Source organism: Phascolarctos cinereus, unplaced genomic scaffold (genome assembly GCF_003287225.1).
Source record: "Phascolarctos cinereus isolate Bilbo 61053 unplaced genomic scaffold, phaCin_HiC Scaffold_9;HRSCAF=440, whole genome shotgun sequence".
Classification (NCBI taxonomy): domain Eukaryota; kingdom Metazoa; phylum Chordata; class Mammalia; order Diprotodontia; family Phascolarctidae; genus Phascolarctos; species Phascolarctos cinereus.
The window spans coordinates 76,483,942-76,509,627 of record NW_027556402.1 but is presented as its reverse complement, the minus strand read 5'-3'; the positions used below and the strand labels follow the sequence as shown (position 1 = coordinate 76,509,627).

The 25,686-nt window shown below is 36.3% G+C and overlaps 1 protein-coding gene across 6 annotated transcripts in view; it reads left to right on the top strand.

Annotated features, from left to right (window-relative positions):
• Positions 1–25,686, top strand: part of WDR17 (WD repeat domain 17) — a 95,929-nt gene that overhangs the window by 48,037 nt on the left and 22,206 nt on the right. For all 6 annotated transcript variants that reach the window (XR_013483996.1, XR_013483995.1, XM_020997883.2 and 3 more), the window contains exons 11-21: positions 571–735; positions 3,371–3,573; positions 4,794–4,943; positions 5,028–5,158; positions 5,521–5,646; positions 7,073–7,228; positions 9,236–9,300; positions 16,510–16,642; positions 17,309–17,400; positions 24,423–24,522; positions 25,150–25,289. Coding sequence is in view for 4 of the 6 variants with exons in the window: in XM_020997883.2 (XP_020853542.2) it covers positions 571–735; positions 3,371–3,573; positions 4,794–4,943; positions 5,028–5,158; positions 5,521–5,646; positions 7,073–7,228; positions 9,236–9,300; positions 16,510–16,642; positions 17,309–17,400; positions 24,423–24,522; positions 25,150–25,289 (1,461 nt within the window). In the remaining 2 variants the exon portion in view is untranslated. The remainder of the gene's footprint in view (positions 1–570; positions 736–3,370; positions 3,574–4,793; positions 4,944–5,027; positions 5,159–5,520; positions 5,647–7,072; positions 7,229–9,235; positions 9,301–16,509; positions 16,643–17,308; positions 17,401–24,422; positions 24,523–25,149; positions 25,290–25,686) is intronic.

Sequence of the window (25,686 nt, the reverse complement as noted above, 5' to 3'; positions counted from 1 at the left end):
ATATAAAGAAGGTATTGATTTGCTGAATGAACACAAAAGGAATCTGCTTATATTAGAAACTCACCAGTTTGTAAATGGGCAAAGGGTCAGATTCAAGTCAATAAATGTATTGATGCATTGGGGTCATAAAACACACAAATGTTATGATCTATAGGCAGAAACCTGCTTGCTTTGCAGGTAGCATTTCCTATCTGCAAATGGCCAAAAAGATTAAGTTTAGAAATAAAATGGAGCTGGCATACTTTGAAAGTAGGTTTGTAGTGAGACAAATGCAAATATTTCTCACATATAAAATAGAATCACAACTGGACAGTCTGGGGGAAAGTATGTATAAATGGAAGCACAGTCTCTAGTGGGACAGGTAAAATTTTGCATATGGGCTATCATGTAAAGATATATAGATATATGATATGTTTTTATTTGTTAAGTTGGTTTTTAGTCCAAGTTTTTCATAGGAACCAAAACCAAACTACCTTCATATTTAGGAATTAGAGCTGCTCTCTATTTTTGAGTTGGTATTAACACCAACAGAAGCTCCCAATTCTGATGCTTGTGTTGATAATATTGCAGAGACATGATAGCTACTGGCTGTGAAGACAAAAATGTACGCGTTTATTACTTAGCCACCAGCTCTGATCAACCACTGAAGGTGTTTACTGGACATACTGCAAAGGTATTTAATGTAAGATGGTCTCCTCTAAGGGAAGGAATACTTTGCAGTGGTTCTGATGATGGGTATGTATTTATTCTTGTATTCTAAATGCTTGATTCTTGTTCTAAGTGTCCCTGCCTAAATTCTAATGCTGAGGATCTAAATTTGATGAAGTACTAAAATCAGATACATTGATTTCACCACAATATAGGTTTAGAAAAGCCAAGTTTCTAATTAGTTAAGAAATCTCTCAATAATATCTAACTGCGTGCAACCACAGAATAGTATTTAATGGGCAGCATGGGAAAATACTGCATTTGGAATCATGCAATTTGTGTTCAAATTTTGCCTGGCCACTTATTAATTGTATTGAGAAGTCCTTTTACCTTTCTATGCCTCAGTTTCCTCATATTTATAATGAAAGGACTATGAGAAAGAGAAGCTAGGAGTGAGCCCCAATCACCTACCCCACCACCAAGAATCCATTGCTATGGCCAAGCGAAAGGCTAAGTAAGTCCTAAGGTCAATAAAATCCAATGTTAAGGTAAACTGCAGAAGAGGTTGGCATGGTTATTTGTTAACCCTCTTCCAGTGCCAGAACCGAAGCCAAAAAAGACCCTGGTAAAGAAAGGTCAGGAGTTATCCAAAAGGGGGATAAAAAAGAAAGAAAGGTTGATGCTAAAGAAGCAAACAGTCCTGAAGAAAATGGAGTTCAAAAAACAAACCAGATCCAGAAAACTGAAGGTGCTGATGATGTCAAGTATATTGTGTGAATTATTAATAACTATGTGCTTCTAGGATCTGTAGAGTTTGAAATAATAAGGGGTTTTTTTAATCGCAAATTTTAAAAATTAAGCAATGCTGGTAGTACACTGAATGGCCTGTTGGAAGAATGGGACAGATGTCACTGATCAACTTAGTTGGATTTAAGGGAAAACATCTTACTAAGGAAGGTAGCTTAATATTGAAAGAGATTAGTGGGAGAATATGAAATATTCTCTTAACATTCTTAAAAATAAGACAGATACTGAACTGTCTATGATGGCTTTGATATTTTACAAATGGAAAGCATGGAGATTAACATAGGTTATTTCCTAATGACTAAATCTGTCAGGAAATCCCTACTTTATAATTTCCTACGGTTCTGCTCCAGACATCCTATCCTATACTTTGACTTGTTGCTCAATAGTTCAGTCATGTCCAACTCTTTGTGACCCTATATAGGGTTTACTTGGAAAAGATACTGGAGTGGCTTGCCATTTCCTTTTCCACTAGATTAAGGCAAACAGAGGTTAAGTGATTTGCCCAGGGTCACACTGCTAATAAGTGTCTGAGGTTAAATTTGAACTCAGGTCTTCCTGACTGCAGGCCCAGCACTCTGTCCACTGAGCCATTGGCTGCTGCTATACATTGACTAGTTTGATTAAAAAAAAAAATTAGGACCCAGCCCATCCAGCTATAAAATTCTTTAAAGCAATCTAATTAATTTACTTAACTCAGAACAAGTATTTAATAATCAAGTATATTCCTGTTTAGAGGCTTTGAAATTTGTTTGGCATATTACCCAATTTAATAATAGTTATAATTATAATCATGACATTTTATAAGGTAGTAATTTCTTATATCACCCCTGATGGGAAATTTGTGTGGGTGGAGAGTGAGTGAGTCTCTGGGTTTCCTAGTTTCCTAGGTTTAACTATCACACATTATGGCCCCCAACCAACCGGTACTTTAAGGACAAAGACATCTGTTCCTATTGTTCTTTCAAAAACACTGAGTAACTGCATCACATATTTAAATCTGGAAGAGACCTTAGAAGTCTTCTAGTCCTTCACCCCCACCCTATCTCCATCTGTTTACAATAGTTGTATTTGAAAGGAATAAGTGAATGAATGAAGTATTTTTAATTATTTATTATGTGCAAAGCACTGGGGATAGAACCAGATGATTGAGACATGGGCATATTTGATAAATAAAATCTACAATCTAATGTATTTAAATTTAATGTATTTTTAATCAGAGGATTAATTTTTATAGTGATAGTTAAAATTTTGTTTAATACTAGTTCTACATTGACCAATGTAACTGTATTATTTGTGCACATGCAAAAAGATTTAGAAATAAATAAAGAATATAGTATTTTTGTCCATAAGCATGATTTACTGTTTCCTTAATATAAAACCCCACATTTTGTAGTTATTAATTTCTATTGTAGAAATTATCAGGTATTTTATTTTATTTGTGTTTTATTATTGTTATTTTTAAATTATCCAATTAGCATTTTAGAAGAAAATCAAACTTGCCACATTTCCTCTTTGGCTATAATTAACATGAACATTAACTATTTTTTAAAAATTACTTCTTTGTATAAATACTATGCCACCAAACTTCTGGTATGCTTCTAAAAATTATAAAACAAAACTATAAAAACTACATTGCCTAAATTATTTGCCATGAGAAGCAAATTCCCAACAATTTTAAAAACACTTAATAATATTTCAGTTATTATGTTAAAATAGGCTATTAACTCAAAAGTCATATATGTCTAACTGTGTTATTCTAGCCTAGTTAAATTTCATTTTCATGTGCTGTGAAATAGGAAGTTATTTTAATGCATTCTAGAAACATAAAAATGAGTACTAAGTGATAATGTTATACTTTTAGAACAATTTAATCTTTTAGCTAAATTATAATTTGTTATGTCTATCCTATTTTCAGTACTGTTCGAATATGGGATTACACACAAGATGCTTGTATAAATACACTTACTGGACATACTGCACCTGTGAGGGGATTAATGTGGAACACTGAAATCCCTTATCTACTAATATCAGGCAGCTGGGATAGCACTATCCGGGTGTGGGATACTCGAGAAGGAACCTGCTTGGATACGGTACATGACCATGGTGCAGATGTGTATGGTAACTACTGGTCTTTGCCTTTAAAATTCTCTCTTTTATTAACAGCTATTGCATTTTATTAATATCCATTTATTTGATTAACTAATTAATAATATTTGACTAAAATATTGAAATATCTTATATTAGGAACAGGAAGCCAGATCATTAACCACACTCAAACTGATGGCCTTAAATTCTTGCTGGCAGAATTCAGTTGGTATATTGGGGTTGCAATAATAGTTGCTTTGAGAAGGCTAATCCATGACGCTTTGGTATTTGATTTGGCATTTGATTGAAGTAAGGGAGAGAAGAAGGGGTAAGCATCCTTCAATTTCTCCAAATTTAGAAATGGTTGCTCTTTAATTACATATTCATCTCACAGCTAGTAACTTGCTTTCAACCATTGCCTAATGCAATCATGTATTTTTGTTGACATTTAATAAATCATGTTAACTATCTGATTGACACCTTTTTATCTATAGTGTTAAGATTCACTTCCCTTAAAAATAGCTTTATGGTTTTAAAAATCATGTCCTACATTTCTTTTTTACATAAAACCCTTTATTTCCCCAGAAGTATTTGACTTTTAAAAGCAGAGAAGAAATGTTGAGATTCTTTCAATGAATTCATTTGTACATGGGCCTTATAGAACAACAGTCCTTGAAGAATTTTTGGTACTGCTGTATGTGTTTATAGCTCTGAAGTAATCAAGAGCTCAGCTAGAGAAAAGTGGGAGGAGGGAATAATTATTCTGATTGCAGCCATCGTGAAGGCCTTGTGTAAGCTATGTACAGCAACTACCTTCCTAGTTGAATAATTCTCTTTAGCACCTTCCTGGACCACCAGAAAATGTACATTGCTATCAGAGTGCTAATATGGACATAAGCCTAAACTACAACATTTCACTGTGCAAATCTCCCTAATCTGCAATACGCACCCCCAACAACCAAGGATACTTTTGCAAAAACTGGACAAAAAATTTCTACTGTGCCAAGAGTAAAGTACTGACTTTAGTCCACAAATACAAGCACCCCTTTAATCTTATGAGAATATAGACATTAGACAATTCTGTGCAACATGTAGGAAAAAATGTATTTAGGCCATATTTCTGAGATCAGTCCTCATAGGATCTTTATATCAAGTTTAATTTTATAGATATTTTGTTAAATTTATACATAAAATATAACTTATGTTGAAATATTTTTAATTTAGGTTAAATAACTTTAAATCTTTCCATTTAGGACTGACATGCCATCCAAGTCGCCCCTTTACTATGGCATCTTGTTCTCGGGATTCCACAGTGAGACTCTGGTCATTAATATCTTTTATCACTCCTCTACAAATAAACATCCTGGCAGACAGATCTTGGGAAGAAATCATTGGGACCACTGGTACTGAACACAAGCAAATTTTAATTTTCTCAGCTTATATTTTACAAGGAACTGTTTTTTTCACTTGCTGAATTTCTTCTCCAGATCGTGCTATGGAATCAGGTGTGCCACCTCTCTTGTGTGGTAAAGTATCAAGAGAGATTAAGCAAGAAGCAGAAAAACTGACAACTAATCTGCAAGTGAGGAAACTAAGATGGTTTTCAGAATGTTTATCCGTGAGTATTGTACAACTTCGGTATGGACTTTTACTACAGTGAGTCACAATGGGCTTTTTTCTTTTCTATTTTATTTTTTTAATTGCAGTATGGAATAATGGAATGGGCTCTGGACTGAGAACCAGAAGACCCCATTTTGAATTTGTGAACAAATCATATTAAGTTCTTTGAGTATCAGTTTCTTTATGAGTCATAGAAATCATACTACTTGCATTATGTACTTACTTCATAGGAGTCCTGTGGGGAAATGCTTTGTAAACTTTATAGGACCATATACATGAGAATTATGATTATGATGGTGGTGTTTTTAAAAGCCCTTAAATTCACTATTGTATCTCTGATATTTCCATTTTAATCTTTAGCCTCCAGGAGGCAGCAAAAATTTATGGGACCTAGTTGCAGTAATACAAGGACAAGATGATAGCTTACTTCCCCAGGACTACTCCAAAGGAATTATGCATATGAAACATCTGGTTAGATTTAAAACTGTAAGTAAAGCAAAAAAAAAGAAGCCTGCCACTCTTCATGACATTGGCTGGAGTTGGGGGAAACTCTCTTCACAGGTGGTCCTGAAAAACAAAAAGGTGCTAAAGTTTGTTCATGTTATCTTGAACCATTCTTCGGACTCAGAACCATGCTATAAGCACCACAGTACTTATAGTTAATATTCACTTGTCTTTTGTTCAACACTTCATATATTTCTGTATCTGTGAGGCAGTGAGCAATTTTCTGGGACTGAAAGAGGTCCTAACACATTTAGCTGTACCTGAGTAGCAATTTCCTCTATAATGTTCCCAACAAGTAGTTACTCAGCTTCTCTTAAAGACTTTCAGTGATGGGAAACTCACTATTTCTCTAAGTAGACTATTGTTATTTTTGGACAATTCTGTTAGGAAGTCTTCCCTATAACATCTCTTGTTTGAGACACTATGCTTCTCCTAATGCAGCCTAAGATTGCATTAGTTATTTTGGCTATCATGTTGTATTGCTGATTACCTGAAAAAATATAGTGAAAGCAAGAAATTAAACAAGTAAAGTACAGACTAATTCATCCTTGCAAATACATTTTCATGAAGTACTAAGCCTTTGAATGATACAAGAAACCTCCTTGAACTCCTTTATTCTCACAACTTCATTAAACAATTGCAAGGTTGCTGCACTAAACCCACATTCTTGTATTAAAATCCTTATCAGCGGTTTGGGTCCTTTTGGACATATTGGAAAGCAGAAACTTACTCATTGTGGTTCGCCCATACCTGGCCACAAGAACTTGACCACACATCTCTGGATACATCTGATTCTGAACCCAAAAGACATTGTGTATGTTACAATGAATAACTGTCATTAGCTGAAATAGTTATTTAGAGCATGAAGTCAATAAGCAAGGTTTATTAGATGTCTTTTATTAGATGTTTATTAGATGCTTAGTATCTCAAAGAGAAAAAAAAGGTCTAAAGAATCCTTAAACTGGTGATCTATCTCATAAGTACAGTCACAACAAAGACCAGATGAGAGAATTGTTGACTCACTACAAACTTCTTTGGATGAATAACTCAAAATATATTGGCTATTTAGAATGGGTCAATCATTTTTGCATTTGAAGGACAAAGTATTTTTCATCTTTTGATCCCAGATGTATAATTTAGTCACTAGCACACCCTACTGGCTTTTGTAACTGCAGTTATATTCTGTACCTGGGTATTAAAAATGTAATCTTCCCTTTGCCCCCAGAAAGTCTTCATTCTGCTTTGTATTAACTGTTGAGATGGTGTCAGTAACAGTTTTAGCTCATGGATATTTTTTAATAGACTTCATGATTCCAATATTAGAACTTATTTTGTTTTCTGTCCATGTTGTGCTTTTATTATTTTCTATTTGTAATCACAGGATTCATTAAATAATTTTCTTTTCCAGTCCAAAGCACAAGAACTAACGACGGTAAAGATGTCCAAGTTTGGAGGTGGTATTGGTGCGCCTAGCAAGGAGGAACGATTGAAGGAAGCTGCAGAGATACACTTGAGACTAGGACACATTCAAAGATACTGTGAGCTTATGGTTGAACTTGGAGAGGTAAGATGCCTTAAAGCAAATAAAATCATAACTGAAAACTTCATAAATTACGTTTACTAAACATGTGCAATAATTTTTAGATTAAATATTTTATGAAAACCACACTCATACACACTCGCACCCAAAGAGTAATACCAGTTTGGGAGAAGACTTCCAAGTCTACTTAAATACTCTTGTTGGAGCTCTTTGTCCTCCAAAATGGCCTGCTTCTACCACTTCATTCCTAACACTGGAATACTGTTGCTGACATTGATTATTGGAAGTATGAACTAAAACTAAGAGCTAAACTTCACAACAACCAAATGAGGCATCTCCACAGAAAAGTTAATACCTTTTTAACTGATGATAAAAGGGCCTAGGAAATTCAAATATCATAACCCTAATGTCACAGAGCAAGTTTAAAAACCTTTTGTGAAAATGTCATTCTCACAGTTTATCATTATAATAAATGTTTTTTATTGAAGGCTCCAAAGTACTCTACTATACATTTATACACCCTCACACACACATACATGCACACACACGCACACAGACACATACGAATATGTAAGTCAAATTTTTTGATTCATTTTATCTGTGTCATAATCTCAAAGCTGAACAATGGTTTCTTATTTATTTTAAATCAATACAGTGAAAATCTTTGAGGGAACACTAAAGTTAGAAAAGTGCACAGTTTAGGAGTAATTGTAACAAATCACTCCAATAAAGAATCAACTTTGGTGTTTGAAAGTATCTCAGCAATTAAGTCCCATGTACCTAGGTCATTTATTAGGACCACTTTTTAATACAAAATTAATTCAAAGTCAAGAAAGAAACAAAAAAATCATTCTTGATAGAAAAATATTTTACCCAGATGTAATTTATCTGATTTTAGAATGACAATTATTTTATATGGCTACCTCACCCAACCATCTACCTAAGGATCCAATTTTTCTGCTTACAATTGGGTAAAGTATACCATGAGATCCAAAGGCTTCACGATTCTCAGTATTTTTGTCCTTAGTCCTTTTAAATTTGGTACTAATAATTGTGCACAGTCCCATGCTTAGCATTCTTTTCTTTGCTGTGAATTTCATAGATAATAAAAGGGAAATCCTTCTCACTTAATAGATAGCAAACATATCCTTAGGGAAGGCTTCAAAACTTTGTAATGCAAAAGGAAAATATATCCTAGTGCATCATATTCTTCATCTTTCTTCCACATTACCCTTACTATTGGGGAGATTAATATCTTTCAAAAATAATTTATATAGATAATATAATTTTCACCCCATTATGAAATTATTTATTTTAGTCAACAATCAACTTTAATTACAAATCTCAATACTAGAAACAAAGCATTGTATTATTTAGTAAAAGCAAGTCCTGATAGAGTAAGTAAGGATTGTAGGAATGATTTATTGCTTGCTCTACAGAGAAAAAGATTATGGCATAATCCCAAAAGAGACAGAGGAATGTATGAATAAATAAGTGGCATTTCAGCCCAAATACATAAGTTAAAATTATGGTGATTTAGAAAGGGTTTTTTCCTTCTAAAAGATATACTTCTAACTTTGTTTTCTGTCAGTGAATAGCTAAAGTCTACGTAGCTCTCTAAGGCTTGCAAGGCACTTTACAAACATGATCTCCTTCTCACAACAACTCTCTGGGGAGTAGGTGCTCTACTATCTTCATTTTAAAGGTGAAGAAACTTAGGCAGACAGAGATTAAGTTACTTGTCCAGGTCACATGGCAAGTATGAGTCTGAGGCTGGATTTGTACTGACGTCTTTCTTACTTCTATATTAATATTTGTTTGCATCAATGTTAATAGGTTACCCTCTTTTTTAAAGAAAAAGTACTTTTGTACAGATAACATGAAAGAGGTGAATAAAAATGATCTTTGTTGAAATCACTGATGCTTTGGAAATCTCATATGGAAATCTCCATTGCTTTGGAAAGTGAAAAATTATTTAAGGGTGAAATGTGACTGCAGTCAACATAGCTATGGTGTATTTTTCTATTCTAGTGGGACAAAGCACTATCAGTTGCACCAGGGGTCTCAATGAAATATTGGAAGAAGTTAATGCAGAGGTAAGACAAAACATATGGAGAAACCATGATGTTTATGTAACTGTTGACCACAGAACGAAGGACTGAGAAGCTTGTGATTTCTGTTTTTCTGGGTAGTTAGACAACAGCTATGACTGGATGATCACTTCTTTTCTCTCCTATCTTCAAGAACATTATATCTATGTATTACACACCCAATATTTGAAATCCAGAGGTACCATTCTTTGGTGGAGTTTAGGATAAAAGCTACTTTTCTTATTTGTTCTGGAGAGAAATAGTTCCATCCCAAACTTGCAGGGTAATTTTTTTTAAGATGTTAATCTTCCCAATAGTAAGGGAAACAGTTAACTTAATCTTAGTCATTTTATCTTCCCCTCCCCACCATATGTTTACTACACCAAAGACAGTCACAGATAATAAGCAAACATATTTATCAAAGGAAACAAGTAAGATAGTAATTGGGGAAGCCATATAAATTAGTTTAGGTGATAGAATATATAAGAGTTAGGGGGCTAGGCAACTTGAAAACAAGATGAAATTTTAGCTTAACTAGGGAGAGAAATGTTTCATCTAAGGAGTCCATTCTTAGCAGTCTTTATGGATGTAGGCACTGGGAATCAAGGAATATGCTAGGGTTCCAGCTTTTTCTCACATGTCTGTGGCTCCAACGATTTCCTTCCTTGGCTTCTCTATTCCTATCAGCCAATCAGCAGTCATGTCACTTTCCACATACACAGAATCAAAGGGCCATCCCTCAGGGAACTACTAAGTCTGCCAAGAGGTAGGACTACATTCATATACTAAGAAAGAAGCAAAATTACTAACTAAAAATGGTGGTTTTTAAAATTTCCTTCCAGCTTTGATTACTATGATTATTCTAGTTCTACTACTTCTATTTTGTATAGCAAATGACTTACCCTCACTAGGCTTCAAGTTCTTCATCTATAAAAGGAGGGAATCCCACTAGCTAGAAGGTATCTTAAAGACCATTTAGTCCAACTCCTTCATTTTATATATGAAGAAACTTAGATTCATAGAGATTAAGTGACTTACCCAGGGTCATACAGCTATTGTCAGTAATGGAATTTGAATCCAGTTCTTCCTGACTGCAAGTCTATTATTCTATTTACTATTCCAGAAAATTACAAAGTACAGATTTGAACCTAGTTCCCTTGACTCCAAATGTAGCCCTAATTCACTGCCACATCTTCCAGGAAGCCTCTCATGACACTCCCAATTGCAACAATTTTTTCCACTTTAGGTGCTCATTATGATATTGTGAATGATAGCTACTTGTATTTATATCTTATTCTCCACTCTAGTTAGCTTGTATTCCTAAGCTAAACTTTATACTTTTCCCAAGCCCAGTGTAATACCTTACCCACCGACCTAATGAATGCTGATTTGATGGGACTCCTGAGGGAAGGGGCTTCCAGGCCCAGCATTCTGCTTCTTTTTGCTGTTGTCTGGTTCTTGGCCTTTTCATCAGCCCTTAGCAGATTCTCCAGTAGCTGTGAAAAAGCGAAAGAGGAAGCAAAACTTAATTTGGTTGCAGTGTTAAAAAGTTTATTGATGGTAATGAGGCTATGGTTTTATGGTGTGTTTTTGTGTCATCTGGGAGTATAAATTGGGCATCTTCTCTTTCCCCATTATTATGAATGAATAAATAAATAAATTGAGTGTATTGACCTTTCCTCACAATGTTAAAGGGTTCACTCAAAAGCCAGATTTCTCCATAGATAAGTACAGTTTTTAAAAGTTATTTGAGAACTGTCTGTTTGACCACTTATCAGTTGGGAAATGGCTCTTTTTGTCATAAATCTGAATCAATTCCTTATATAATTTGGAAATGAGATCTTAATCAGAGAAAAATGCTGCATAAGTTTTTTTTCCCCTTCTGAATTAACTATTTCCCTTTAAATTCTATCTGTATTGTTTTTGTTGGTGCAAAACTTTTTTAAATTTTATGTAATCAAAATTATGTGTTTTATCTTCTGCGATCCTTTCTATTCCTTGTTTGGTCATGAATTCTTCCCCATTCATGGATCCAAAAGTTACTTTCCTCCTTGTTCTTCTGATTAGTTTATTATGTGATCTTTTATAGCTGGATCAGGAACTAAAAAAGCTAAGGTAGCAATCATACTCTCAGATAAGGCAATAGCAAAAGCAGACTAGATTAAGAGAGAAAAAAGGAAAACTACATTTTGCTCAAAAGTTACCAGAGGTGATGGATTAATATCAATACTTGACATATATCCACTGATTGGTGTAACATATAAATTAAAAAAAACTAAATGAGCTATAGAGTGAAATAGTAACAACTGTAATAGTGACTTACCTCAGTGTAACTCCTTTTTTAGCTAGACAAATTTAATTGAAAATAAATAAGAAAGAAATTAAAGGTCTGAATAGAATTTTAGAAAATTTAGATAGCTCTCTGCCTATCTGGATAGGAACGCAAAGGAGTATACATGTTTTTTATCTGCACATGGCATCTTTATAGAAATTGACTATGTATTAGGCCACAAAAACTCTACAAACAAATGCAGAAAAGCAGAAATATTAAATAAATCTTACTGGCCACAATGCAATGAAATTATATTCAACATAAGGCCATTGAAGAAAGGATTAAAAATTAACTGGAGAATAAATAACTTACGAATTGGTGGGTTGGAGAACAAATCATAGAGATGACACATCATTTCATTAAAGTAAGAACAGTAATGAGACAGCATATCAAAATTTTGGGGATACAGCCAAAATGTATATCATGAAACATTTTCATCATCAAGAAAGAGAAAGAACAGATTGACAAATTGCTCATGCAACTTAAAAAACTAGAAAATCAACATATTTTAGAAATCGATCAAAAACAAAAAAAGAAAAGAAACCCTGAAAACCAAAGAAAAGATTAATAAAGCTTAAAGTTCAAAAAATGGAATTAATAAAAGTAGGAACCTTTTAAAAATGATAAAATAGATAAATCATTAGCTAAGTTGATTTTTTAAAGATAAGTAGAGTTTTAAGGAGAAATCAGAGGATAAAACTTCAGGACATAAGTTGAACTTTTCAATTCACAAATGTGGTTATATAATTATAAATAATTAACATTCTCAAAACTGGAGAGGATCTACAGCTGATTCTGCTCAAGCCATTCCCAGAGCTCTTTCCTGGAGCCAGCTCAGGAAGTTGAACCTTATCTCTGAGGTTTAAATTCTATGAAACGCTATGTCCAAATAATCCAAATATCCAAACTCTGACGCTATTAATATAGTTTCACTAATTGGATTACAAAGTTTAGTGGATGTATATTGGTATGACCACTAATTAAAAGTTGGTACAAAGGACTCTTGGGCAGTTAGTTAGTAGGACCTCATTGATCAACCACTTATCCCAGTGGAATTGAAGAAGTGAGAAAAAAAAAAAAGGGGACCACACTTACTGACAATGAAGTTTCCCATTCCATGAAGTTAAGTCCTGAGAATTACCCCAGGAATCATCACTCACTCAGTTTCATTTCGAAAATACCTATTCTATAAACCCTCAAAAAAATTATCTCAGGTATTCCTTTCTCCTATCTCTTTCTTTCATGCATAGAGAGTAATAGAATATATTTACGCAATAAAAGGATTTCCATTTAACCAAAAGATACTGCCTTCCCCTTTAAGATGACCTTATGCTACTTACTAGCTGTGTGACCCTAGGCAAGTCACTTAACCCCAATTGCCTAAAAGCAAAAAAAAAAAAGATGACCTTATGCTAGAATCCAGTGTCCTAACAAGATTTTTAAGAAAGAGAGTAATAGATCTACTCAGAGAGACCTGTTAACTCTGTTTCACCCTCATTTAGTGAACTGTAGTTATGCCTCTAGAGCACAAGTAAGAAGTAAATTTTTCTACCATAGGTCATTGATCTGCAGGCCTCTTCCAAATAAAAAAATAAAAATAAACAAATAAAGATCAGACACAAAATCTTTAGTCTTCAGTTGCCATGGCAATGAAAATATACTACCTACTCTACTATTACCATACTTGTCAATAACAGTGATGAAGGCTCCGAGAAACAGAGGCTCTTATTTACGTTTCAATGTTGCTGCCACAGGCTTCTGTTTTTAGAGGTACAATCCCTAAGACTATAATGTCTCAAGTTCTTCAGCCCTTAGCTACTGTTAAAGACCTTAACTTGAAAAGGCCAAGGTCCCCCCACTACATCCTGGGCCATCTTCCAGTTGTCCTGATCTCTATCTGGCCACTGGACCCAGATGGCTCTGGAGAAGAAAGTGAGGCTGGTGACTCTGCACAGCCCTCCCTCACTTAAATCCAATTCACTTGCATTTCATGGTATCACCTCCCTGATGTCATAGCCCTCTTTGAGAACAAAGGACAAACAATAACAAGAATAAACAACAACACAACTGGAGAACTCACTTGTCTCCAAGTGACCTGGCAGGACAGTTTAGTGGAGGACAATTTAACTTTTTCTTTCATCAGCAAGAAGCATGTAAAGTATTAGGCATAACTACAGGGGAAATGAGCTATCATTTTGAGCTTTGCATTCCATTTGCTAAATGGCATTTATGCTAGTCTCCAACAATATTACTATGCTATGGGTCAATTAGCAAGTACTTATTAAGGACTCACTGTGTGCCAAGCATTGTGATAAGTGCTGAGGACACAAAGAAAGGCACAAACTGTTCCTGCCATCAAAGAGCATGGTAGAGAAGACAACCTGAATACCTGACAACAGAATACAGAAGAGTATATCATAATATATCTAAAGTGAACTCAGCTAGGTGAGAGCTAGGCTTGGAGTCAGGAAGACTCATCTTACTGAGTTCAAATCTGGCCTAACACTAGCTATGTGACCCTGGGCAAGTCACTTAACCCTGTTTGCCTCAGTTTCTTCATCAGTAAAATGAGCTTAAGAAGGAAATGGTGCGGGGTGGCTAGGTGGCACAGTGGATAGAGCTCTGGCCTTGGAGTCAGGAGGACCTGAGTTCAAATCCTGTCTCAGACACATGACACTTACGAGCTGGGCAATTTACTTAACCTCAATTGCCTCACCAAAAAGCAAAAAACTAAATTAAAAAAAGAAGGAAATGGCAAACCACTCCATTATCTCTACCAAGAAAACCCCAAACAGGGTCAGGAGAGTCAAACATGACTGAAACAACTGTACAATAACGACAAGAAAGAAGACTACCAGCCAGGAAGATCAGGGAGTCTTCAGAACTGTCCAGATAGATACCTATTTTGATCATCGCCTAAGAGAAATATTGTTGCATAATCACAAAACCAAGTTATCATAATTTAACATTCATTCATACAGTAGACATATACTGGCTTTATCCTTTATGTGAAGCACCATGCTGATTTATAGTGGATGCAGGATGCTGGAGAATTATTTAATTTGACCTTGCACTTCCTTAGGGAACTTTCTAATAATATAAATTGTTGAAGAGCAGTTACTAAACTATATTGTTAAAAGGATTCCATTCTGAGAGTTCCCTACAGAATAAATGGAATCACAAATGTAGTCTCCTTCTCCTGCTCCCACCCCCAAATCTTTCTCAGGATTCTGCAGTGCTTCAGAATAATAAAAAAAAAAAATAAAAAGTATTATCATAAAGTAATATAGGTATAGGTGGTATAAGGGATTGAACCAATTCTATGCTGAGCCAGTAACCAATTCTGACAGTTTCTCTCCCCTCTCTCATCAATCTTCTACCACTATCATCTCTCTATCATCTATCCATCATTTCTTCTATTCCTCTATCATCTATCTCCCTGACACATTGTTTATCTGTAATTTGCTTCATCATAAAAGGAGAACTTCATAGGTCTATCATGTCTCTCAGAGCTACAATTACTCTTGCAACTTTTCCCTCCCTTTTGCCACTTCTTTCCACCCCTCATGTCTTTTCTGGGTTGCCTCACCACTTGCTATTTTCCTTCTCTCCTCTTACTTTTCTTACACTATTACTTACACCATTCCCTTGAATTTGGTTCTCATTTTCTCTGCTTTTGGTGTTCCAAGATTCTGTTTCTTTAAGTTTTTAGCTCACCAACCAATCCCAACACTCCCTTGAACTTCAGATTTTCTAAGTCATCACACTGAACAATCATAGTGCTTTACTGATGCTTCACTAAATCTGTTTAAAGTTTCTTTTTCTTTTGTCTTCTCTGCACTATTGGCTTTCCCTGATTTCCATTGTTAAACACTTACCAGTTTTACATGGAGAACTTACTAATGGTGAAAACAAGACAATCAAAAAATAAATGGCATAGAAACACCAACAACAGAAAGAGGAACAAATGACTAACCACAACTTTAAAGAAATTTGCAGCTATAGAATATCATATTTTTTTTATTACCCAAAGGACATTGATTACTGAAACCATGCTTCTTGCTTTGATGATGTAGGACTTCATGATGGGGATAAAAGAGAAGAAGCTTCCAGAATGAAGTTTTCCTCTAAATTCCTGTTTTTATTACCAGATTTCTTGGAGGCCAATGAATTATCCAGTTTCATAGCTAAATGGAATATTTTAGAACTTTCCTTCTCAGATGCCCTTTGATCTATTCTATTTGTGTTTTATGCGTACCTAGGTATTTACATGTTTCCCCATTAGAATGTATACTCCCTGCCTTTTGCCTTTCTGTGTAGCCCCCATGCTTAGCCTAGTACCTGGCACACAGTAAGCACTTAGTAAATGCTTGTTGGCTGGCTGGCTGAAAAGGTGAGGACATTAGATTTCCAGCAACTTCAAGAATCAGAGCTTCAAGAAATCAAAGAACTGGCCATCGCATCTAATGAGTCAGTTATACAGTTTTCATTTTGCGGCCTTGAGAAAGATAGGAAATTGCTCTCACTGATGTCTTCACCGCCAAGTTGGGTAATAGGTTAAACAAAGCTCAGGAAGCTCCTGTGGGCTTGCAGGCATATCTTAGTTCACCCGTGACTCTTTCCTCTAAAGAGGGAGTATGTTCTAATGTAAGAACACGGGAAAATCTCGGTTCTAATAGTTACCTGCATAATCACAGGCACCTGCTTTCTCTGAGCCTCAGTTTCTTCCTCTATAAAAAAGGGATGATAATACCAACAAGACTTATGAGTAAGTACCACATGACATCATGTATACAAAATGTTTTGGAAACCTATAGGCTTTATATTAATTTATTGTTAAAGTTTTATAATTAGAATCTTTGTTGTTGTTGTTTTTTAATTAGGAGAGCAGAGCAATTAATCCTGGAAGTAAATGATGATGTTATCCCATATTGCATAGCTACTGGGGATGTGAAAAGGCTAGTTAATTTTTTTACTTCAAGAGGTCAACTTAAAGAAGCCCTCCTTGTTGCACAGGTATGACAAAGGACTAATATAACTCTCAAACACCAGGACAGAATCATTATTTTAGGAAGTAGGAAGCTGTATTAAAAAAAAATTACAAGTGTGTTTGTATACAACATATAGATGTTATATATGTGTGTACATGACACATACACACACACATATATATAATACACCCATACAGAGTTTTAAAATAAAAATTTTTACATAATCATTTGCTTAAAACTGCTTCTGTTGGTAACATGTAAGCTTAGTAACATTTTATTACCATTAACTTTTGAAAGATAACTTCTCTCATCATTTTTGAGAAGCATCATGGCGTGTGGAGAGACAGGCAGTCATAGAATCAGGATGACCCCGGTTCAAGTCCAGCCTCTTAGACCTACAATATGAGTTAAATGATTTTGAGGAAGGCACTTAGACTGTCAGTGGCTCAAAGCACCTTCAAGGCTATATAGAGATGTTACTGATGAGTTGTGGATCTGTGCAGAGCATATATTTCCTATGCCAATGACATCACAGATCTAGATCAAAAAAACCACATACCTCCTAATAGAATATGTTTCAAACAAGTAGTTATGTACTAAAGTATATATTTTATATTATTTAATTCTAAAGTTAAGTCTTCTGAAATTGTCAGACTGAAAACAGTTTTACCAATGTTAATTTAATTTCTAGGCTGCCTGTGAGGGAAATATACAGACTCCACAAGTGTCTATACATAATGGATCTTCATATTCTGATGGAAACAACATGGATGATTACAATGAGTGAGTGATAAACATATATAGTATATGTGTATATATGTGTATATATATACATATATACATATATATGTATATATACATATATACATATATATGTATATATACATATATATGTGTGTGTATATATGTATATATGTATATATACATATATATATATATATATATATATATATATACATATATATATATATATATATATATATATGTAGTTGTTGTTGCCATTTTTATTTCTTGGTTCTGGTCTTCACTGTCTTGATCACATAGAGAAAGGGGATGACTTATACAACCCATTATAATTTTCTCTTCCATCTAGGCCTTTTGCAAAAATCTATAAAGGAGAAATGCTGGCAGAAGTGAAGCAGTCTGTATGCATCTCTATGCTGCTGTTAGGAAAGCTAAAGATATTGAGGAAAGAGAGAAGTGGGGAACTTGGAGAATATACAAAGAACATGAGATTAATAAGGAGGTGATTGTATTTTTAAAAATTGGGATGCTGTCATTTCACTGTAAAAATGGAAGAAATTTTAGTTACAAAATAGGAATGCAAATAGGGTTTTCCAACTTACTAATGTCCTCTCTCATCCAATAGTCCTGCTGTATTCCTTGTATTCTCCATTACCATCATCACTGCCACCTTCACTGACACCAATCATGGGATAATAGACCTAGAGTGTGAAGACACCTCCCATCTAAGCCTTTCATTTTACATATAAGGAAACTGAGAATCAGGGAGATTGTTATTTGCTAAAGCAATAATTTAGATGTAGGGATGTGCCAGACTGATCTTCTCAGGAATGTATATTGAAATTTTCAGTGGAACCATTTATATCTTGGAAATCTGCAATGCTATTATAAATTAGGATTTGATTTATTGTTTTGTTGTTTTGTCTAGGCTTAAGAAGGTGATGGAAAAATGTTAAAAACAGAGATTTAACTTAAAATACATGGTTTTCGAGAGCCATTGAATAGCCCACCACTGAGACATGAACATCCATCACTTTCTCTGTTTATGGTCTTTCTTCTCTAAGTGTTATGGATCTTGAGTTGGAGAGGAACTTAGAATCTCACTTTGTAGATGAGAAAACCATGCCCTAGGAAATGATCCCTTGCCCAAGGTCACCCAGGGAGTACTTTCTGCCTATCCATTCTAACCAGTTTGGTACTTTATGGCTATAATTACCTGGATTTCTTGGGAGAGTCCTGATTTCAAATATTCTGACCCAGTCACAAATCCATCATATGTTAGGGCTTCATAAAATTTAAATAAACATCATATTTGGGAACATGGTACAATCTGCTAAGCGAACTGCTCCTGTGGAGCCTTGTCATTTTCAAGGAAACGTGGTTTTTTATGACTTTCTTAGATGATGGCCTGGTGGTTCCCAAACGTTTTATAGTTGAAAAACAAGACTTTTTTAAAAAAACAAAACAAAACAGCAGAGCCTTTGTTGTACAATCTTTTAAGAATAAATGTGTCTGTTATGAATATATGTTATAAATATGAATCAAATGACATACACTTGATTAAAAAAAAGAAAGAAAAGACTTTTTGATGAACACTTCTTTGGCTCACTTAAAAAAAAGAACAAATACCAAGAAAGGGACTTCCCTTTCATCTCTTTCATGCTGCCTGCTCAGTCAAGGTGTGCTGAATCTAACATGAAAAGGAGCATTTACCTCTAGGACTTGTGCGAGATGATTCCTGGACAAAATCTTTCCACAGAGCCAAGGAGAATGTTAGGGAGGTTAGGGATGACTCAGAAAGGGTTCTGAGGACCAGAACTCTTGGCTCTGGGCTTACAGAACTGGGTTCAATCTTGGGCATGGTCCCCCAAATCATATTGCTTTATTTGTGGGGTTTTTTCCCAACTCTGAATGGCCTCTAGGAAATCTCAAAAAAATAACTCATGCCCACATCTCTATATTATGTGGGGAAATGGCTCATAGGTCCCATATAAACACTCAGGTTAACAATTTAAATCTAATACAAGATGGTCTTTATTCTGTCCCACAGAAAATGGAAAAACAAAATTAAGCATTTACAGAGGCTCATAAATAGTCAATAGGATGCCTCTTCCCCTTTTATTGTCTCATCTACCTTCCCCTGAGGGCTGAAGAAGAGCTCTAGAATCATTGCCTGGCCCAGTAGTTTGGACTCCACTTGGAAGGGAAATGAATTCGGGGTTGTTATGGAGGCAACTCCTTCATGTTGTACTACCTCAGAGACACACTCAGCTGTTGAGTTTTCTAGCATTACCCTTCAGGCTTGGAATTCCCCAAAAAGGAAATGAACTGGAAATTGCTTGCAAGGCAACTCTGAGACTAACACTGCCCAGGAAATGGCCTCTTTCTTGTTAGAAGGCTGGGTTTTAAGATCACACTGATCAAGAAATTGGCATTCTCCAAGAAATCCACCCTCCCCCCCACCTGTCTAGGAGGTTAGGGGTCAGGAACATGGAGTCCAGGAGCTCTCAAATTAGAGCCAAATGTATACACACATGCCACAACCATGTGCTTCTATCCCAAGGCAGTCTTTTGCTGCTCCCTGGCAAAATGCTTTGAGCTAAGGTTCATTCTTAGCTCTCTGTTCGAAAGAAGGCTCCCGTTTTTACTAGCCTAGTACAAAGGGGTAGTTCAAACCCAGGATAATGGAGCCAATCAATTAGTCTTAACATCTTCTCCCTTAGGGTGTCATTTGGCAAGGGTCCACTCTCTCTAGAGATCAGTCTGATCAAGGTCCCAAAACAAAGGTTTCCCACCTTTCCTAAACTCACCAACGTGACTGAGGAAGTTCTTTGATTTACTCCCTACAGGGAGAGAGTAAATTTCATCCCTAATTCAGTATGGAAATGACCCCAGACACCAATTAACCAAGGAGTAAGCAATTTAGAACTTTTCATCCCAACTAGGTCCTTTGTGTTTTTTTTTAATGAGTCTGTCAGATGTGGGAGTAATGTAAATTTAAATAAAGATAGTCATCATATTTAAATTCATAGCATACTTTTTTCTGTAGTAGGTGTAGAGGTCATGGTAGGCATCCATGGTGCCTTGATTTTCTCATTATTGGTATTTCCTCCACTGGTGTATATCCAAGATTCCAATCCCTTGGCATTTTTTGTGGGGGAGACTGGGTCTATTTCCTGCAGGCTACAATTGAAACAACCATTCCATTCATCCTAATACTGATTGGCACAGACTTCCTTCAGCAGCCTGGTTGAGGGAGTGGAGGGGTGTCACCATATTGGTGCTAGATTTAGTGTAGACACCTGATCAGTGTTAGCTTTAACTATAGCTTGGAACTCAAGAGATCAACCACTTTCTGCCTCCCCACCACCCAAACCCAGGCTCATCTACTATTCCTAGTGTATTAAAATAGGATGGTAGACTAGCAGAGGTGTCAAACATAAAGAACTCTGGTGGGGCTACACATTGGCTTAGAAAACCACCATTTAACATTATCTATGTTGAATTCTATCTTTATTTATTTTGTTAGATGTTTCCCAATTACACTGTCATCTGGTTAGAGAGTCATGCTGGCTACATGGGGCCTGCAGAGCATGAGTTTGAGAGCTCTGGTGTAGAGAGTGCTGTTGAAAAGCACTCAAAGGATCTGGATTTGAATCCTAACTCTCCTATTTTACTGCCTGTGGGACCTTGAAAAAGTGACCTAACCTCTTAAGGCCAAAATTCCTTTATCTGTAAAATGAGGCATTACACTAGATGGTCTCTAATTCCCCCCCCCCTTTTCCATTTGTGGTCCTGTGATCCAATCCTGTTCTCGCCAGGATTTATGGCAAAAGGACATTGGCAGAAACTGAAAATATCGATATGAATCTAAGAAAACTTTCCTTCCAGATCCATCCCTCAGTTATTTTAAAGGACTCCATAGGAACTGTTATATTTTACAAACCCAAAAATCAAGAATCTTCAATGGCTCCCTATGGCCTTTAAGATAAAATACAAAATTCTCACTTTGGTGTTAAAGGCCCCTCATGATCTGGCTTCAATCTGTCTTTCTACATTGATCTCATCTTGTTGCCCTTCATGTGTTTGACATCCTGGCCACACTAGACTACTTGCTATTCACTGTACTCAGCAATGTTTTGGTAAATGTTTAATAACTGGCTCTCTGGGGGGAAATGTATGCACACACTTTTAAGTTTAATCTGCATTATTAACATTTTCTTTATCACTTTCTTAAGTATAGCCAATCAACAAAACAACAAAGAAGCCCTGATGGGTAGTTTGCTAATTTCCCCCGTGCTGTATGAGCTGGCTCCAACACACCCCTGCCTGTGTATAGTGTTCTATCTCCCTTCCCCCTGTCTTTACAGAGCTATTCCCCAGGTTCAGCAGGCTTTCCTTGCTCACCCCTGTCTCTTAGAACCCCCAGCCTTCAAAGCACCACTCAGATTTTGCCTCCTACAGGAGCCCTTCCCTCATCTCCCCAGTTAGTAAAGTTCTTCTTCCACCCAAAATCATTTTGTACATACTTTCTTCTGTATACTTATCCATATCTGTGTTGTTTTCTCCTAAGACTATGTTAGGTCCTTGAGGTCTGAAACTGTTATGTTTTTGCCTTTGTATCCCTAGAACTTTATATGCCTGGCATCATATCATTCAGTTGTTTTCAGTCATGTCCAACTCTTTGTGATCCCATTAGGGATACTAGAGTGGTTTGCCATTTCCTTCTCCAACTCATTTTACAGATGAGGAAATGGGGGCAAAGAGGATGAAGTGACTTGCCCAGGGTCACTCAGCTAGTAAGTGTCTTAGGCCAGATTTGAACTCAGGAAGAGGAGCCTTCCTGACTCCAGGCCCATTTTACTTCACCAGCTAGCTGCCCCTTCCTGGCACCACAGTAGAGATTAAATGCTTGTTAAATGCAATTAAATTGATATCAGGGCTATTCCAGAAATTCTAGGACCCCTATCAGTTAGGAATGGAAAAGGGCTAAAAAGTGTAGTATAGGGGGCAGCTAGGTGGCGCAGTGAATACAGCACCAGCCCTGAAGTCAGGAGGACCTGAATTCAAATCTGGCCTCACACCAAACACTTGACCCTGGGCAAGTCACTTAACCCCAATTGCCTAAAAAAAAATATTACAAAAAACAGCATAGTATATGGGAAGAAATAAGGCTTGGCAAACAGGGATCATGTTTTATTGCTTCTATTTGTATCACAAGCACTTCACATAATAAGTGCTTAATATATGCTTGTTGATTTGTTGACTTATTTAATTATTGCCTATTCCTCAATGTTTAGCATAGTGTTCTGTGCATAGAAAACATACAATACTTGATGAATGAAGAACAAGACTTGAGCTTAGATGGTTTGCAAAGTAATTTTATATCCTTGCCAATCACAGGGTATTGTAGATGCCATGCGGCAGGAAGCCCTGCTTCTCTGGCTTTCCAGCAGCCCAGGGCTTTACCTCAGCATAGGCTCCCAAAATGGGGGAGTGGGGAGAATTTTTGCACCTGGGGTGAACATCACAAACCTGAGCAGCACTGAACACAAGTTTAGTTGGGAAGGCATAGAGAAACAGACTCCAGGACAAGCATGTGTTCAGGATGCTGGCCATCCTTATGAAAAGAAGACCAGTAAGCAGCTTACTATTTAAAGTACCTTAACACCTAGTTATCAGCCAAAATTAGTTGTTTCTTCCTCGCTACATATGTGTGTGTGTGTGTGTGTGTGTGTGTGTGTGTTAAAGCCTGATTACTGGATTCCGAGTGATAATTTTTAGAGAAAACATACAGATATTTTGGGGAGGGCCCTGAAAGAAAACTTGAAAACAACTTCCCCAAACCCTCTGAACATGTTAAAGTTAGAATCTAGTCCAATTTCTTGATTTTTACAAAGGAGGAAACTGAGGCCCCAGAAAATGAGAAGTTACTTATTCAAGATTATAGAAGGTTCACAAAACCCTTATTGAAATTGAGGTTGAATTGAGATAATCATATGAAGCCCAGGTTTCATAGACTGAGATTGTTAGAACTAGAAGTGACCTTGTCTAGCTCCTTTATTTTACAGAGAAGTAAATAAAGACCTAGAGTTTGTTTTAGGGCAGCACCTAGAACCTAGCTCTCCCAAGTCTCAGGCCATCACTCTTCCTGCCAAGTTGTTGAAATTTGGCTTTCCTTAAAGGCAGAAGGGCACGAGCCCTTCAGAGCAGGGGGCCCCTGCTTTCCTGACTAGAGACAAGCAGCAAAGCATAGAGTGGACCCCTCAGTCCTTCCAGAAACAGCCTGGCCTTCTGCTCTGCACAACCTCCATCCTTCTTTTTCCTTCAAAAAGATTAGGGAGCTTAGGAGGTAAAGGTTTAAAGATAAGGGAAGTCCCAGGGAGGAATAGGAAAGTCAGAGGCAGGAAATCACTGCTCCCTATCTACCCTGTCTGTAGAAATAGTTCTAGGATCCTTGAAATCCTCCACCCTGCCCTTCACAGGGTAGCCCTGGTCAATAAAATGAAGCAATCTCCAAGACAATTAAGATGCTCCCTCAGCAGAAAATTACTCTTGCTATCCCTTTGGTTACCAGCTCTACCTCTGCCCTACCACTAGCCTCCCTTCCCCACTTCTTTTGGAGGAAGGAATAAGAACTCTTATTAGTGGCCCTTAAGATTTCTGCACCCTAGGACAAATTCTTTGACCCATGCCCCATCCTGGTTACTGCTCTGCCTACAGGACCCTATGTAGTCATCTGCCGACTCATACTGCGTACATTTTGGTACAGAGGAAGGATCACTGAACCTGGACTCAGGAAGCTAATTTTGAATTTGTCCTCTGACACTCACTCCTGTGGAGGGATCTCAAACAAGTCCCTTCACCTGCCTAAGCTTCAGTTGCTTTATCTAGGTTATGCGGAAAGTCTTTTGTCTACCTTAAAGTGCTATATAAGTATTGCTTATTTTTAGCTACCCAAAGGCTATTTTTAATAACCTGTGATGATAATGGAAGACGGTTTATTTCTGTGCCTGTGTTAAAGTATTTCTAGAGAGTTAAATCTTTTATTTTTTCAACAGACTCTTGCAGAGGGTCAGTAAAGAGCTGGCAGAATGGTATTTCCAAGACGGTCGAGCAGTGCTGGCAGCATGTTGCTATCTTGCTGTAGATAATATTGAGGTACAACATTTGTGCATTTCTGTAAATGAATTAAAAGCCAATGCCTCTTTTTTATATCATAAAATATAATGGTACTCAGGAAATACGTTTGAAATTTCTTTTATATGCAAGGGAACTATTTAGTACATTATACTTCAAGTTCACTTTTAATAAGTACTGCTTGATTCATTGGTGAGAATACGGACTATATCAAATAAAGTTCTTATTTCTATTACAATTTTTCTTAATATTTAAGCAATTAATGTCAGATTACCTTTTGAGCTATTTGAGCTGGTATCAAACATTTTTTATAAACTATTCCTAAAAAGCTAACAATAAGGCTAATATTGAGAGGGACTATTATTAATTACAAAAATAACAGTACTAGTGGTACTTTAGAGTAATTTGCCTCTGACACTAAAACCTTCTGTGGTTACGCAACTTTCTCAGTTTCCTTTTTTCAATCTGTTCCTTTAAAGGATGTAGCTAATCTTGCTTAGTTCTTAAGGATCAGATGACCCCATGGTTTTTAAGACTGACATTCTTGTGAATGTAATTTGTACATTTGGAGGGAGTGGGGTGGGCTGAAGAATGGTTAATTTAGTCAGCATCTATGGTACTGAAGATAATATTTTCTTACTGAGCCAGCTTGCCATGGCACACCTGATTCGTGGAAATGAACTTGAGTTGGCTGTCAGTGCAGGCACCGTCTTAGGAGAGAAGGCAGCACCAGCAACCCATTACGCCTTAGAATTACTAGCAAGAAAGTGTATGACAATTGAAACATGGTAAGGATTTCTAAACCTCAAGGATTTTCATCAGAATATGTCAAGTATTTCTTTAAAAAAACAAAAACAATTGTTAGGTGCTTTGGATAATAATTATGCAGGAAGGATCTATGCTCTCTTCTTCACAAAGAAAGATTATGGGAAAGAAGTGACCATAAATGAGAATGAAGTAATAATAAGATGATCAGGATGGGGTATGATATTAAAATAATGAGAACTTCTTTGTTTATATAACAAAATCATATATGCAAGTTGCTCCATTCTCTAGTAGCAGCAATTCCAAGCCTTATTTGATGTATTAAACATTGAACATTACACACCACCAAATGGATGCTTTTTTTTCTCCTGTCCCATGTTGGTAACTGAGGGCAATGGGGGATCTTTAGCTTAGCTCCTC